This window comes from Leptonychotes weddellii, chromosome 11, assembly GCF_054177405.1.
Source record: "Leptonychotes weddellii isolate Sample4059 chromosome 11, ASM5417740v2, whole genome shotgun sequence".
NCBI classification, from domain to species: Eukaryota; Metazoa; Chordata; class Mammalia; order Carnivora; family Phocidae; genus Leptonychotes; species Leptonychotes weddellii.
The window spans coordinates 76,030,422-76,046,900 of record NC_138379.1 but is presented as its reverse complement, the minus strand read 5'-3'; the positions used below and the strand labels follow the sequence as shown (position 1 = coordinate 76,046,900).

The window sequence follows — 16,479 nt, the reverse complement described above, 5'->3', positions numbered from 1 at the left end:
TAGTATTCATAGCTGAGCCTAACAGTGTTTTGATTATACTTTCTTGTCCATTTTTTCCTCCAAGTTATTAAAGATTATCCTTTTTTGTTTGTTTGCTTGCTTTGTTTTCTATGTACCTATCAGCTTATCTTCAAACTCTGTGACGGAAGAATAAATCTCTTAGATATGCTGACACTCATCAGTAATTTACTCAAGTTTACATTCTTTCATAGATTTTTCCTTCTGGACAGTCCTCTGCTCTGGACCGCTGTTCTCCAGGCCTGCTATATTGCTGATGTTTGCCATTTTCCTTTCCCGTGACCCCCAGAATTCCTTTTATATCTCTCCTGTATTGGATCCTCTCTTTCCTAGATATCATCTTGCCCTTTCATTTTCCTGAAAAATACTCTCATTATGCTTCCTTAGTAAGGATTCACAGGAGAAGAGTTTTTGGAGACATTTGAAGATGTCCTTATCATATTTGTCCATTTATTTGATGATTTGGCTGAGTGTAGAGTTTTAGATAGGAAATCATTTTCCTTAGAGTTATGAAATTATTACTCATTCTCTGCTAGCAGCTATGTGTTCCTGCCAAAATAGTGACTCTTTGCTGATTCCCAGTCCTTGTGTTATATGACCTCTTCTTTTCTCACTGGAAGCTTGTAAGGATAGTTATTTTATTCTCAGCAACCTGAAATTTCACAGTGATGTACCTTCATATGAGTCTAGGTATCAGGTGGCCCTAACAAGTTGGCTACTGATAATTCACTGTGGAAAATTTTTTTTCTTATTTGATAATTTCCTTTACGGTTTTTTCTATATTGTGCCTTTGTAGTAGAACTCTTGGTATTCAGATGTTGGATCTTCTGCAGTAAGACTCTATAGTTTTCTTTTTTCTTTTTCTTTTTTTGAGAGAGAGAAAAAGAGTGTGTGCGTGAGCGTGGGGGGGTGAGAGAGAAAGAGAGAATCTTTTTTTTTTTTTTTAAGATTTTACTTATCTGACAGAGAGAGAGAGTGCACAAGCAGGGGGAGCGGCAGGCAGAGGGAGAGGGAGAAACAGGCTCTCTGCTCAGCAGGGCTCGATCCCAGGACCCTGGCATCATAACCTAAGCCGAAGGCAGACCTTAACCGACTGAGCCACCCAGGCATCCTGAGAGAGAGAATCTTAAGCAGGCTGCATGTCCAGCACAGAGCCCAGCGAGGGGCTTGACCTCATGACCTTGAGGTCATGACCTGAGCCAAAATCAAGAGTCTGACTGTTAACCGACTGAGCCACCCAGGCGCCCCAAGACTCTAGTTCTCTATTGCTTTATCATTATACTTTCTCAGAGATTTTCTGTTTTCTTCCAATGTTACGAATTTATTTGTTATATTTTTAATTTCCAAGAAATCTATTTGTTTGCCCACCCCTTTTTTATAGTATTTTGCTCATTTTTCATAGATACTTTTTTTTTTAATCTATATGAGATACCGTTTTCTTTTCCATTTTTCTTGTCTTTCCCCTATTGTCACTTGTTTCCTGCAGATTCCTTTCTATCTGCTAGTTTGTTTAGGTGTAACCCTCACATTGGGGGCTTTGTTCAAATGTAAGGTGACCTTTCTTTGTCTGCTCATATTTAAGAGAGGACACTAAAAAGCCAGTTGGAGAATCTTTGTGCATAAGGGACTTGGTCGCTGATGGGCTTCACTGTGGATGTCAAGCATGGGCCAGGTTCTGTAGCTTAGGAATCCCCACCTATCAGAATGTGTGGGTCTTTTTTCTCATGCTGGCCATTTTCCCCCACAGAGGATGACTGGATGGGGAATAGGGTGCAGGTATAAGGTTGACTGCCAATGTCTCCTCTGGGAGAAGGGTGCAGGGGAGAGTCTTATATTTCCTATACTGACTTTTACTTAATTCCCTTTTCCAAGCTGTGCACAGTGTTCTCAAATACAGAACCTTCTGGTTCAACCTCTCTGGAAAGCAAGCCTCCAGTCATAGAGTCCTAACTGCTTCTAATATGGCCTTGCAACAAATCCTCTGTTTTGGCCCCACCTGTCCCTCCACCTTCAGATTTATTTGAACATTCCGAAAGTTTTATAGAGGGAATCATCTCTTACTGTACAACTCCTAAAATTTTGTTGGCTTGTGTTGTCTGCTGTCATCTTTTCTTATTTTGATTTTTATGAATTTATACCTTCTAAAAAAATTATAATTACTTAGTGGTTTTAGGAAGAATCAGAAATAAACCACAACTGCTAATTTTTTCCTTTTTAACTGGAAATTTTAGATTAGGCAAATTATACCTTAAACCTATAATGGGTGAGGTAAAAAATTCAAATAATAAAGCACAATCAAAGTAAAAATCCTTATTCTCCCTACTCCCCAGAATTAACCACTATTTACAGTTCTTGTGGATCCTTCTAGAAATTTTCTATGAGTATGTATTTGTGTATGTTTCCATATCTTGATTGCCTTGAACTGATACTCATTTCATCATTTGCTTCTAGTATCTATTATCAGTCTTTTCCAGTAGACTAAACTCTTAAGATTAGGGACTTCATTTTATTCATAGAAACATCACTAGTGCCTCCCATAGTGTCTGGTACTTTGTAAGTTTTTCATATTTGTCGAATGACTGAATTCAGGAGTTGGAGATAGGGAAGGCAGTTCTTAAGTTTGTTTCCCCAAAACAGGTTTCCCAAGGCTTAAAGTACCATTTCTTATGTTATGCCAAAATGCAAATCCTTTTTCTATTATTTTGACAAATTGAGAAAGGCAATTTCTTAGAGAATACCTGCCATTAGCAAAAATTAAAGTGAGTAAACGTATTTCAAACAGACTTTAATATAGTTTCCAGATTGAAGCAGGGGGTGGGGTATGGAGAACCAAAACACAAAACTTGTGTCTGTGCTCTCTCTTCAAGACAGAACTCTGTGCTTGTCTCACAGTAAGAAAGGAATGTTTTCCACTTCTTGTCATATCTGTTGAATAGTTGTATCTTTGTTTATTTAGGTAATGTGAAGCTCCTGTGTTTTCAGAATTTTGTTAGCTACTTTTTTTTTCTTTTTGCCTTGCAGAAACTAGAACAAAATCGCAGTGAAATGTTCCCATACTTGACTATCTCATTCTCAGTTTTAGTCATGCTCAATTTTATCTTACTTGTTTTTACAGAATTTGGGCTTAACTTTGGCTTTCTTTCATCTCTTTTATATATCTCTCAACAATAGGAATTTAATTTGTATGGATTTCTTTTCTCTTTGGACTCCATGTTTTTTGAAATTTAATGTTGGCTTAAAATATAATTTAGTTAGCAGAACTCAGCTGGGCTATAATATAATTGGATCTTTTCCTACTATTAGTGGGTTTTCTTAGATTGAAAGAACTATGAGGGAGAAAATTGATTTTAAGATTGCCTTTTAGGATTCCTGAAATAGGTTTTTCAGCAAGCCCTGGCACAGTATTCTGGTCTTTTTGCTTAAGATACTCAGGAGAGGCATCAGAAACTGGTAGTTGTTCTCTTTGCAACTACGAAAGTGGTAGCTGAAAACCATGATTTTCAACAGCCTTTCCGTGTGCCTCATATCTGTTGGACATTCCCAATCCTCTTCATTTGGTTGACTTTTTTAGGAAGCTGCTTCCAAGCTTAAAAACTAAGAAGCCGCGGGAACTTGTGCTGGTGATCGGAACGGGCATCAGCGCCGCGGTGGCACCGCAGGTTCCAGCCCTGAAGTCCTGGAAGGGCTTAATTCAGGCCTTGCTGGATGCCGCCATTGACTTTGATCTCCTAGAAGACGAGGAGAGCAGAAAATTTCAGAAATGTCTCCATGAAGACAAAAACCTTGTCCACGTTGCCCATGACCTTATCCAGAAACTCTCTCCTGTGAGTATCCTGGCAGTATTTCCTGAAACCATGACACACGTGCTGAATGTAATAAGGATAGTCATTTTGAGCTTATAGATTGGGGGGGGGGGGGCAGACCCAGGGAGAGAGAGAGAGTCTTAAGCAGGCTCCATGCCCGCCCAGAGTGGACTACAGTGCAGGGGCTCGATCTCACAACCCCGAGATCGTGACCCAGGCTGAAATCCAGAGTCTGGAGGCTTAATCAGTTGAGCCACCCGGGTGACCCTTTAGCTTATAGATTTGCCTACCATTTGGCTCTTTCACAAAAGGTCTGCTTATGGACCCTATTCAGGGTAGTTATCTTGAACCATTTGTGTGTGTGTGTGTGTGATGGCAATAATGGGGTGGTGGTTGAAGTCTTTATATATACAGAAATGAGGCCACTGTCCCATTATTGCTGTGTTTTGAATTTACTTTGCATTCTCTGCTCATTACTGTGAAAGTGGTATTCCCTGGCATCCATGCCTTTTAGGGAACCCCAGAAAGATTAGAGATAATTCTTACCCTTTTTGGGTGAAGCAACACGGTTTTTTTTAATGTTCCTTTTAAAGGTGATCACTCAAAATATTTATAAGGAATTTTGTCTTGTTTTATCCAACTGAGTTGGATACCAATTCATGAATGATAAGGCCCTCCTTGTCTTCAAAATGCCTTCAAAATCAGAATTCATTTAAGATACATTTAGAAATAGTAGAGTAGCCAAAGCATGCTCTAAATCTTAATAAATCATATATTTTTGGGAAAAAAATAGAACTCTTGTTATAAAGTAAATTATTAGTGTTGATTCCCACCCCTTCCTCCGAGGCTCTCAGGCTTATAGGACAGAAGTGTCATTAAGAGTTAGCCTAAAGGGGCGCCTGGGTGGCTCAGTCGTTAAGCGTCTGCCTTCGGCTCAGGTCATGATCCCAGGGTCCTGGGATCGAGCCCCACATTGGGCTCCCTGCGCTGCGGGAAGCCTGCTTCTCCCTCTCCCACTCCCCCTGCTTGTGTTCCTTCTCTTACTATCTCTCTCTGTCAAATCAATAAATCTTTAAAAAAAAAAAATAAAAAAAAATAAAAACCTTTCCTTTAAAAAAAAAAAAAGTTAGCCTAAAAGAGAGCCATTTAAAAGTAATTTCCTCTTGGTTCATAACTCATTTCAGAAACTTAGTACCTTTTACTTCCTCTTTTCATTTCTTTGTCCGCGGTTGTGATAAATTGTTACTAACCTAGAATAATGTAAATAATTAGTAGGCTTTAAAGAGCTCATGGGACCTCTGTCTCACACCATACACAAAATTAACTCAAAATGGATAAAAAACCTAAATATAAGAGCTAAAACTATAAAGCTCCTAGAAGAAAACAGATTTAAAGCTTCATGCCTTTGGATCTGGCAGCACTTTTTTTTTTTTTTTAAGATTTTATTTATTTATTTATTTATTTGACAGAGAGATAGCACGAGCAGGCAAGTGGCAGGGAGAGGGAGAAGCAGGCTCTTCGCTGAGCAGGGAGCCCGACGCGGGGCTCGATCCCAGGACCCTGGGATCATGACCTGAGCCGAAGGCAGACGCTTAACCAACTGAGCCACCCAGGTGCCCCGTGGCTGCAGTTTTTTAAACATGACACCAGAAGCACAAGTAACAAAAGAAACAGTAGATATACCACACCTTACCAAATGTAAAAGCTGCTAGGCTCAAAGAGCACTATCAAGAAAGTAAAAAGACAGCCCCCGCCCCCCAAACAGGAGAAAATATTAGCAATTCGTCTATCTCCTAAGGGTGTAGTATCCAGAATATATAAAGAACTATTATAACTTAACAATAAAAAGGCAGATAAGTCAAGGGATTTGAGTAGACATTGTTCCATGTGCCAGTAAGTACATGAAAAGATGCTCCATGTAGTAGTCATTAGAAAAATGCAAATCAAAACCACATGAGGTAAAGTCACAAAGTCAGATAGTTAAGTGTTGGCGAGGATGTGGAGAAATTGAATCCCTCATACGCTGCTGGGATTGTGAAATGGTACAGACAATGTGGAACACATTCTGGCAGTTCCTCAAACAATTAAATACAGAGTTACCATCTGACCCAACAGTTTCACTTCTAGATATACCCTAGAGAAATGAAAACATATGCCGGTAGAGAAACTTAACACACAAATGGTGATAGCCGTATTCATAATAGACACAAGGTAGAGTTACCCAGATGTCCATTAACTGTCAAATGGATAAATAAAATGTGGCACATTCATACAATGGAATACTACTTCCCAGTAAAAGGGAATTCAGTACTGATAACATGCTGCAGTATGAATGACCCTTAGCATAATGGAAGCCAGTCACAAAAGACCACATATTAGATGATTCTCTTCATACGGAATGTCCAGAATACGGAAATCTGTTAGAGACAGAAAGTAGATTAGTAGTTGCTGAGGACTGGAGCACAGATGGAGGGCAGCAGGGTGATATTTAAAGGGTACATGGTTTCTTTTTGATATGATGAAATGTTCTAAAATTGACTGTGGTGACAGTTGCAGTATCTGTGGATCTATAAATAATCACTGAATTTACACTTAAAATAGGTGAATTGTATGTTATGAGAATTGTATCTCAGTAGAGCTGTTAAAAATAAAGGTAAAAGGATGGGAAACATGTATAATCCAAACACTAATCAACAGAAGGTGAGAGTGGCTGTATTAATATCTGATAAAGTACACTTGAGAGCAAAGAGGAAAGAAAATATATTTTTTTAATGTCTTTAAAAAACAAAATTGTCATATAAAAAGGTAATTAAAAGAGTATGTAGCCAAAAAACATAAGGGAAAAAAAGTATTACGGAGGTGTGTCAGCCAGTCAATAAAAATGTTATCTTTCTGGAAAAAAAAAAAAAAGCTCATGATTACTGTGTTAGACTAGGAAGACTGGTCTATGGATAAAGAAGTTCTCTTTCAGACTAGGATGTACTGTGTTGTTATGCCACTCCCTTGTCGTGGCTGTAACCTTCACTAACTCATCACAGTGGTTTCCTGAGAACAGAAAGCATGATTTTGCTAGTTGGGTGAACTGTGATTGAAAGTAATGAGAAGTTTTGAAGTCAGTGTCAATAAGCGTGTACCTACCAAATACATCAAACTGGGGTCACTAATTACCTTCGGATGAAGATTTATTAACCTTAAAATGTAGTTGCGGGTTAGTGTCAGTTGCAATAGCGGAGCAATTATCAAACTTTTTGGTCTCAAGACGCCTTTATATACTCTTAAAAAATTACTGAGAAACTCAAGCAGCTTTTGTTTATGTGGAGTATAACTGTCAATATTCGCGATTAAAAATTGAGAAATGTTTAAAATACTCACTGAAAAGTAACAATAAGCCTATTACATGTAAACGTAAATAACATGTTTGTGGAAAATAATTATATTTTCCAAAAAACAAAAATAAATTAGTGAGGAGAATAATATTATTTCACACTTTTGCAAATCTCTTCTATTAAAGAAAGCAACTGCATTCTCCTTTCTGCTTTATATACTGTGTGTTGTTTTGGTTTGAGTATATGGAAAAAATCAGGTCTCAGAGATATGTAGCTGGCAAAGAAAGAAGTATTTTAATAGTCTTTTTAGGTAATTATAGATATTTGTTGTTGATACTACACTAAAAACTCAGTAAGTGGTGGCTTCCTTCCCTAAAGATTAATAGCAATATGGAATCTGAAGTCAAATCCATATCTTAACTTTTCCTATTCTGTTGCATTAAAATCCATGATCCATCTTGCACTTAGAATGAGTCTTTCACCCATGCATGATTTTGTAACATCATGCATTGGTCATTTGGAAAATCTTGGTTTGCTGAGTTACATATATCTTCTAGATATTGACACGTTTCACTACACAGCTCAAAAAATTGTATTCATTAATAACACCACCAATCTCATCACAAAAGTATTTGGAAGCTGTCAAGCTCATGGTGGCAGATTAAAGATTTCTAAAATTCTGGATAAAGAAGATGTGAGATATATATATCTATATAAAATCTATATAATATATTTATATATACATATATATATTATTATATATTATATATATGTATATATATAATACTAGCCATCAGAAAGAATGAAATCTTGCCATTTGCAATGACGTGGATCGAACTTGAGGGTATTATGCTAAGCAAAATAAGTCAGAAAGACAAATACCATATGATTTCACTCATATGTGGAATTTAAGAAACAAACCAGATGAACACAGGGGAAGGGAAGGAAAAGTAAGATAAAAACAGAGAGGGAGACAAACCATAAGAGACCATAAGAGACTCCTAACTCTAGGGTTGCTACAGGGGGATGGGGTAACTGGGTGATGGACATTGAGGAGGGCACTTGATGGAATGAGCACTGGGTGTTATATGCAACTGATGAATCACTAAATTCTACCCCTGAAATTAATAATACACTATATGTTAACTAAATTGAATTTAAATAATTTTTTTTAAATTTCTGGTTTTTGCTTGAAAGCTCAACTTTTGTCATTGGCAACCAAGGCAGCAGTCCTGAGTTGTTTTCCTCAAAATGGCAGGCTCACTTCATTTATTTTTGCAAAAATGCCTGAGAATGCCCAAATCTGAATGACTAGTTTGTCTGTCAGTCATTTGTTCAAGTAAAAATAATGTTTGATGAAAAAATGGATTGTCGAGCTTACAGTTCAATCACACAAGTGTTTTGCCTGGAGACAACCATCATACTTCAGTCTGCAGCAGAAGTGCTTTGTGCATATGTCCTCTTTCTCCACACAGACTTTTAAAAGGGCATGTGCTCAAGGGTCAAGATTTAATACAATTAATAATTTTTACTGCTTCATTAAGGACATTCTTACATGACACTGGAATTTTTTTTCTTTTTTTTTTTTTTAAGATTTTATTTTTATTTATTTGACAGAGAGAGACACAGCGAGAGAGGGAACACAAGCAGGGGGAGTGGGAGAGGGAGACGCAGGCTTCCCGCCGAGCAGGGAGCCCGATGCGGGGCTCGATCCCAGGACCCGAGATCATGACCTGAGCTGAAGGCAGACGCTTAACGACTGAGCCACCCAGGTGCCCCTGGATTTTTTTTTCTTACTATAAGTCTTTGGTCATGAAGAATGCAGTGATTACGGGCACAGCTTGGTTCCACTGTCTTGAGTCACACTAAGTCACCAGCAGTTTTACCCACGATTGCTTTTGCACCATCAGTGCACATACCAGCAAAGTTTGAAAGACAAAAATGACCTTAATGTTATGAAAATAATTTTACTTTGCAGACTCCTTAAAGAATGTTGGAGATCCATGGGGTCCATGGGCCATGTTTTAAAACCCACTTTAATAGAGGATATGTAAGAAAAAAATACAGGCAAACCAGAGGCTTCTTTTAAAAAAAAAAAGACCTGGGCGCCTGGGTGGCTCAGTCGTTAAGCGTCTGCCTTCGGCTCGGGTCATGATCCCAGGGCCCTGGGATCGAGCACCACATCGGGCTCCCTGCTCTGCGGGAAGCCTGCTTCTCCCTCTCCCACTCCCCCTGCTTGTGTTCCTGCTCTCGCTATCTCTTTCTCTGTCAAATAAATAAATAAAATCTTTAAAAAATAAATAAATAAAATAAAAAAATTAAAAAAAAAGACCCATACATTTAGGGAAATTTGAACACTTGAGTATTTGATAATAAGGAATTAGTATTTTTTTTTTTAGGTGTGATAGGTGGTATTACAGTTACATTTTGTTTTATATGTAAGGGAGGGATCCTTTTAAGAAGCTGTTGAAGTAGCTGCATGAAATATGATGCTTGGGAATTGCTTCAGAAAAATTCTGTTCAAGGGGAGAGGTGGGAGGCATATGGTGGAGGGGAATTTAGGTTAAATAAGATTGGCCATGTGTGATAATGGTTGAAACAGGATGATGGATATACAGTGGGGTTTATATTCTTTTTATATATGTTTGAAACTGTCCTTTATTTTTATTTTATTTTTTTTTAAGACTCTAACAGCGGTAATATGGCAGCGTTAATTTAATAGGCCTATCTACTGAGCCAGTTTCTTTTAGTAGGGATACATTATCTTTTAGTAGGGATACATTGTGCATTCAATGCGGAGAACTTGGGTTTCGGAATCAGACTCCGCCATTTAAATGCACTAGGACCTTGGGAGAATCACTTAACTTCTCAGGATCTATTTTTGCACCTATAAAACTGGGCTAATACTACTTAACTCGTGAAGAATAAGTTAGACAATGTATATAAAGTATTTGGCACATAGTAAGTGCACTATAAATTGTTAATAACCATGGTGGGAAAGAGTCCGGATTTTGTTTTTACTGTATCTGAGATCAGAAAGATGAGAGTTAAGGGTATGTAGCATTGGATTCAGTTCACTGTTTTAAGTGAATAAGAAAATGTCCATAAAATTGTGTGGGAGTTTGGCATTTCCTTTTGACTGTGGAACCTCCTTTATTTGTTTTCATTCCTTTGTCTTTGCTTAGGCTACTGGTGGGAAATTTAGTTCTAGGGTCACATGCTTCAAGAGAGAGAAATGTTCATTTTAAGTCTGAGGAAGTCACAGCTACAAAAAGCCTCTTTCCTTCCTCTCCGTGTTGATATGCAAGATGTAATAACTTAAAGAAATAGAATTAAGAGATAGTTAGCTAAAATAAGTGACTTTTAACATTTATTCCCAGGCTTTAACCTTTTGTATTTCTTTCCTTAGAAGCAAGAAAATATTCCACACCCATGATTACCTGATTGTATACTCAGGTATTTTTATGTGTGTGTGTAATGATTAAACTGGTACTGGAATATGGTGTTGTATAACTGTTTATGTATGAATCGAGTGCAAAATGAAGATATAAAACACAACAGGGAAGTTCTTAAAATCACTGCAGTTTTTGTTTAATTTTAAGCTTAGTTTTGCTTTTTTTGAATAGGTATTATTTGTGTACATTGCAGAAATCAAAATGATGTAAAAAGGTTTACATACATTGCGACATCTCATTTCCACCATGTCTTTGTCTACCTCCTCTTCCCAAACTCACCCCTTCCCCATAGGTCACCACTCTTACTGGCTTTTTGAGTATCCTTTCAGTGTTCCTTTTTTGCAAAACAAGCAAATAGGACTAGATTTATTCTATCTCACTACCTCTTTAATCCCTCATGTCAAAAGGTAGCATTCTAAATTTAGTGTTTGGCACCTTGTTTGTTTTACTTAACTGTATATCTTGGAGATCGTTCCATGCTAGCCTCCTTTATATGGGTTCTTGGCCATCTCAGTCTCCTACACGCGGATACTTGGCTTGTTTCCAGTGATTTCTTAAATGACACTGGAATTTTTTGTGATAATCTTGTTTATGTTGTTTCATTTGTTTGTAGTATATCTGTGGGATATATTCCCAGAAATGGGATTGCAAGACTGTAGGGTAAATGGGTTGTAATTTTAGTAGACATTAAAGGGGCATCATATTTTCGATAATTCATGTATGTGGTGAAATTCAGTAAGTATGGTTGTAAATTCTTCACTGTTTCTGATCAGATTGTTCATTCTGATTGAGTGTTTGAGTCACCAGTTGGTTGCCTATGGCTGCTAATATGTGATGTAATTATTTATGCCATTATGTAATGAAAATGGACAAGTTGAAAAACATGACCCACATTCTTAGCCACGTAAATATGGGCTATTCCATCTGTTTAACACTAGAAGAGAATCTTTGAGCCCACTGACACAGGGTATAAGGAGAATCCTGCCTGGTGGTAGATGTTGCATGGAATAGTGATTGACAGACCAGATAAACTTCAGGGTGTGTCACCACCAAATAGAGGGACTTTTTCACCTCTGTGCTCTAGTTTTCCAGTGTTTAAGTATTTACCATTTCTTTGGTAGGTATAATTTAAAGATTGGATAATTTTATAAAATACTTTGAAAAATTAGGGAAAGAATTTGGCAAATAGAAGTGTATTTTATGAATCTGCTTATGTGGTTCCATGGAATCAGATCTTCCTCTGAGCATTGCACTATTCGAAGGATACGCAAAGGAAACCAGGAAGGTAGGGGGACTACTTTGAGGAAAAACAGAAGGAGCTCAGTATCTATGTGTCTAGCAGCTAAGTGCAATTACTTGGAGTTTGGGAAATACTGGGGCCTTTATGAACTGATTCTTGCTCTGATACTATCTAATGGCCTGGTATTTGCAGGAACAAGATAGGGATCAGACATTTGTTACAGCACATTACATAGTTATGTTCCCATTTGAAATTCCTGTGTCCCTGGGGCCACTTTGTCTTTTAAGTTATAAAGCCACCTTCCTACCTAAGGTTTGTATTCTTTTTCCTCATTAGTCATCGAGATATTTACATACTCTCAGAATGAAACTGGGAAAGCTCTTATTCAGATAATCCATATGTAAAGAAGGGCGAGGGGCACCACCTGGGTCACTCAGTCAGTTAAGCGTCTGCGTTCAGCACGGATCATGATCTCAGGGTCCTGGGATTGAGCCCCATGTCAGGCTCTCTGCTCAGGGTGGAGTCTGCTTCTCCCTCTCGCTCTGACCCTCCCTTCTGCTCATGCTCTCTCTCTCTCTCAAATGAATAAATTAAAAAAAAAAAAAATCTTTAAAAAAATTAAAAATCAAAGGAGGAAGTCTGTTTAGAACTGATTAGTGTTTTTTTTTTTAAGATTTTATTTATTTATTTGACAGAGAGAGATACAGCGAGAAAAGGAACACAAGCAGGGACAGTGGGAGAGGGAGAAGCAGGCTTCCCATGGAGCAGGGAGCCCGATGTGGGGCTGGAGCCCGATGTGGGGCTCGACCGCAGGACCCTGGGATCATGACCTGAGCCGAAGGCAGATGCTTAACGACTGAGCCACCCAGGCGCCCCAGTGTTTGGTATTTTTAAAAAACAATTGCAAAATGCAAATTTTTGACAACCTTTGTTATATACTAAGTATTTTTCCTACCATACCTGTAAACAAATTCCTGAATTATGCTAGGGGAAAAACACGCAGGGAGAAGATAAACCGTTTTTCCTAAATCTATAAACATCTGTAAAAAGCACCCAGGATTAGAAAAAGAGACACTAAACCACATTTTAGAGATAGCTGTCTTTTATTGGTTATTCTCTGGGTGAGGAAAGTTTAACAGAAAATATTGTCTTCTTACCTGAGGCCTAATTAGGGTAGTAGGTACTGTGCTTTTCCACCCCCTTTCTTTAGTCCTGGTAGTAATTCATATCTCTCGACCATGCCCATTTTCTTCAATCTATAAAAATGCTTATTTAGAGAATTTATGTTTATTTGCATATGATATAATAGTCCAGATCACTTACTATGTGCTAGGCATTGTGCTTCAGCACATGGCATGTGTCCTGTTTTTCTTACTGTAACTCTCTGAGGTAGACAGTATTTTATCCTTATTTTAAGTACATAATGTCCTTCAAAAATTTGCTGTATTATTGTAGTTTAAACAAATGACCTACCCAAACATGTGGAATTAATTTTTCTCTTTCCAATCCCTCCCCAGCGAACTAGTAATGTTCGATCCACATTTTTCAAGGACTGTTTATATGAAGTATTTGATGATTTGGAGTCAAAGATGGAAGATTCTGGAAAACAGCTCCTTCAGTCAGTTCTCCACCTGATGGAAAATGGAGCCCTGGTATTAACTACAAATTTTGATAATCTCCTGGAACTGTATGCAGCAGATCAGGGAAAACAACTTGAATCCCTTGACCTTACTGATGAGAAAAAGGTAAAAAGTAAAGGATTAGTTTCTTCTTCAGGCTCGTGGGTTGTATCTTCATCAGAAATGCTGTTTTCTCGGTATATTATACACTGCTGGTATTTATGTTGAGGTAGAAAGGAAGATTCTTGTCCCCAGTTGGATTTTTATTTTTTTGATTTTTGAGATAAAATCAAAATAGAGTAAAATGCACAGCTCTTAAAAGTGTTCAGTTCTGTGAGTTTTGACAGTTTCACCCAATTTCAGAGCAAGGTTATAGGAAGTCATTTGAGCTGTAAGATCTTAACATTTGCTAATACCAGATGAGCTTAATACTGATTTAGAGTTCTTTCTTAGGATATATTCTTCATGGCCTCTATTAGAAATGTATGAAAACTACTATATGATGTCTGAAGAGCAACTTTCAAGCCACGCGATAGCTGGGTTGAAGTTAATATTCGGTGGAAACCTCAGGAGAGTTGTTTTTTTTTTTTTTTAAATACAGCCCATGCATACCTAAGTCGTTTACCATAATACTGAATTATAGATGTTGATCTATGTCAACCAACAAGATAAGGCTTTTTTATTAGAATGGTCACTTGAGTTTGTAATTTGAACTTTAGCACCAATAGGAGATTGGTGTCAGAGACAATGACTGAAGAAGAAGAAAAAAAAAACAGGTTGTAAAATGCCACCAAGTCTCATTTGTCCTGCTTTATATTTTTGCAATTTTTCCTTCTCCACTTTGTTTTCCAAGGAACCTGCCTTTGTGTCCAGCCTAGAGCCCAGATAAATAGAATTCGGATAGAAAACTGACTCGCTCACTGACGTTTAGTGTCACAGTACCGCTCTTGTGATTTTGCTGAGCTTGCGGTCAGGTTTTAAACAAATCAAATGTAAAGAAATGGTGCCGTGAAGACTGGTTGGCTCTGACTGGCATGTTTTCCACCCGCTACCCCCATACTTGGTATGGTAAGCTCCTTCTTTGCCTGTAAGTCTCAACTGAAGTATGACCTCTGAGAGGACCTCTCTGACCTGCCCTTCTGTGTTTTGAAGGGGCCGGTCCTTATTTTTTTGCCCATGTCTTTCATGGCGCTCACTGTGACTTTCAGTTTTTATCTCGGTTTGTTTTCTTGCTGTTGATCCCGTGGAAACAGCAACTCCATTTGCGCAGACGCCGTGTCAGCCCTTCTTAGCCTGATGTCTGAGATGGTACTTGGCACATAGCAGGTGCTCAGGAAATACTTTTTTTGAATTCATAGATGATTGCATGAAATTCAAAAATTAATGGCAAGAAGCAGCTTGTGTGATGTTTCTGATGTAATCTCCTAAGATTATGACCAGCAAAAGAAGCATAAGGGCCTTTTGAAAGTTAAGGGTTTCTCTCAGACTTGCTCTTCTTTTCTCTCGCATTTTCATCCTGGAACTTTAAGATCCGCTTTGCAGTTTTAGTCCACAAGAGGGCGGTATTGAAATCTAGTGCTTAAAGCCATTGACTGACTGGTGGTCAGAATGCGGCCTGGTGATACTCACGTTCAGCGTCTCTGTGCCTCTTCACTATTTTCCCTAACCCATACCTTATTTCTCTAGAATGTTATGAGAATGAAATTATGCTTTCTCAAGTCCTTGAGAAAATGGAATGGTGGCATCCAGGTAGCTCTCGTTACCATTGTCATCTAAGTGATTGTTCTTCATTGGTAGCCTTTTAGGTAGCTCAGGGGACTGAAGTGATTCTTCTACTGCTTATCCACTGCACAAAAAACCACGCTGAAACTTTGGGGCTTCAAACATTTTATTTGCACATGATAATGTGAGTGAGCGATTTGAGCTGGGCTTAGAAATGGGGCAGTTCTGCTGGTTTTGCTGGTTACCCACATGGCTGCAGTCATCTGGGGGCTCGACCAAGACGGGGTGCTGTCAGATGGCCCTGCTTCCGTGTCTGTTGGTATGGGCAGTTGACTGGGCCACGCATCTCTAGCAGGCTAGCCGAGGCTTCTTACGTGGTGCCGGCTTCCAGAAGCAGCGAAAGAGAAATGAGACTCATGCCAACATTTTTCAAGCTGCTGCTTGCATCATGTTTGCTAATGCCCTGTTGACTGAAGCAAGCCAATGGCCAAGCCTGGAATAAGTGTGAAGAGGGACTACACAGGGCCTGGAGACAAGGAGGTGTGATACTTTAGAGATCATTACTGAGACAGTTATCCATGGCTGTCATGTGTATCACCAGTGGTAAGAGCTCTAGCATTTCTGCAAGTGACGACACGCAACTTACAGTTTTTGATGGTTACTTTCGAAGAGAAATCACCAGGCATGCTGCCATCAGTCCTAACAGCCATGCCTGGAATGGAAACTGACCCCACACTAGGTTTTACATTCTAGCCCTACGGTATCATACAGAGTTATGCCAGCAGCCTGGTCCGTCAAAACAGCCTCATGCCCATGGGGACCTTTAAGCAAATGCTCAGCCCAGCCAGCTTGGTTGAGCTATATTTGTGTTATACAGGTTCTAGAGTGGGCTCAGGAGAAGCGGAAGCTGAGCGTCTTACACATCCATGGGGTCTACACCAATCCTAGTGGCATTGTCCTCCATCCAGCTGGGTATCAGAATGTGCTCAGGAACACTGAAGTTATGGTGAGTGGTGCTGATCTTGCTGGTCTCAAGAAAGCCTTCCTGGGAAACCTCTAAATGTACAGTCGGTCTTCACAGGGTAACATTTTCCCCATGAGTTAAAATTGGAAGTTGAAACATTCGTTCTGTGCTTCTTAGCTTGTGGTTGTGCATGCTAGCTTAGGAAATGTAGAACGTCTCTTCGGGTATCAAGCCGGAGGTTTTTACTTTGTTCTTGACTGACAGCCAGCAGATGGCACTCTGTCATCGGCATCATCCCTGCATACAAAGATTACATTATTATCCTTCTTCAT

General features: G+C 38.8%; 1 protein-coding gene across 2 annotated transcripts in view; it reads left to right on the top strand.

Annotated features, from left to right (window-relative positions):
* Positions 1-16,479, top strand: part of SIRAL1 (SIR2 antiphage like 1) — a 47,181-nt gene that overhangs the window by 23,633 nt on the left and 7,069 nt on the right. Inside the window, exons 3-5 of one of the 2 annotated variants that reach the window (XM_081799131.1) lie at positions 3,590-3,842; positions 13,360-13,587; positions 16,061-16,189. In XM_081799131.1, the coding sequence (XP_081655257.1) occupies positions 3,590-3,842; positions 13,360-13,587; positions 16,061-16,189 (610 nt within the window). The remainder of the gene's footprint in view (positions 1-3,589; positions 3,843-13,359; positions 13,588-16,060; positions 16,190-16,479) is intronic. The other variant, XM_081799132.1, reaches the window with a different exon arrangement.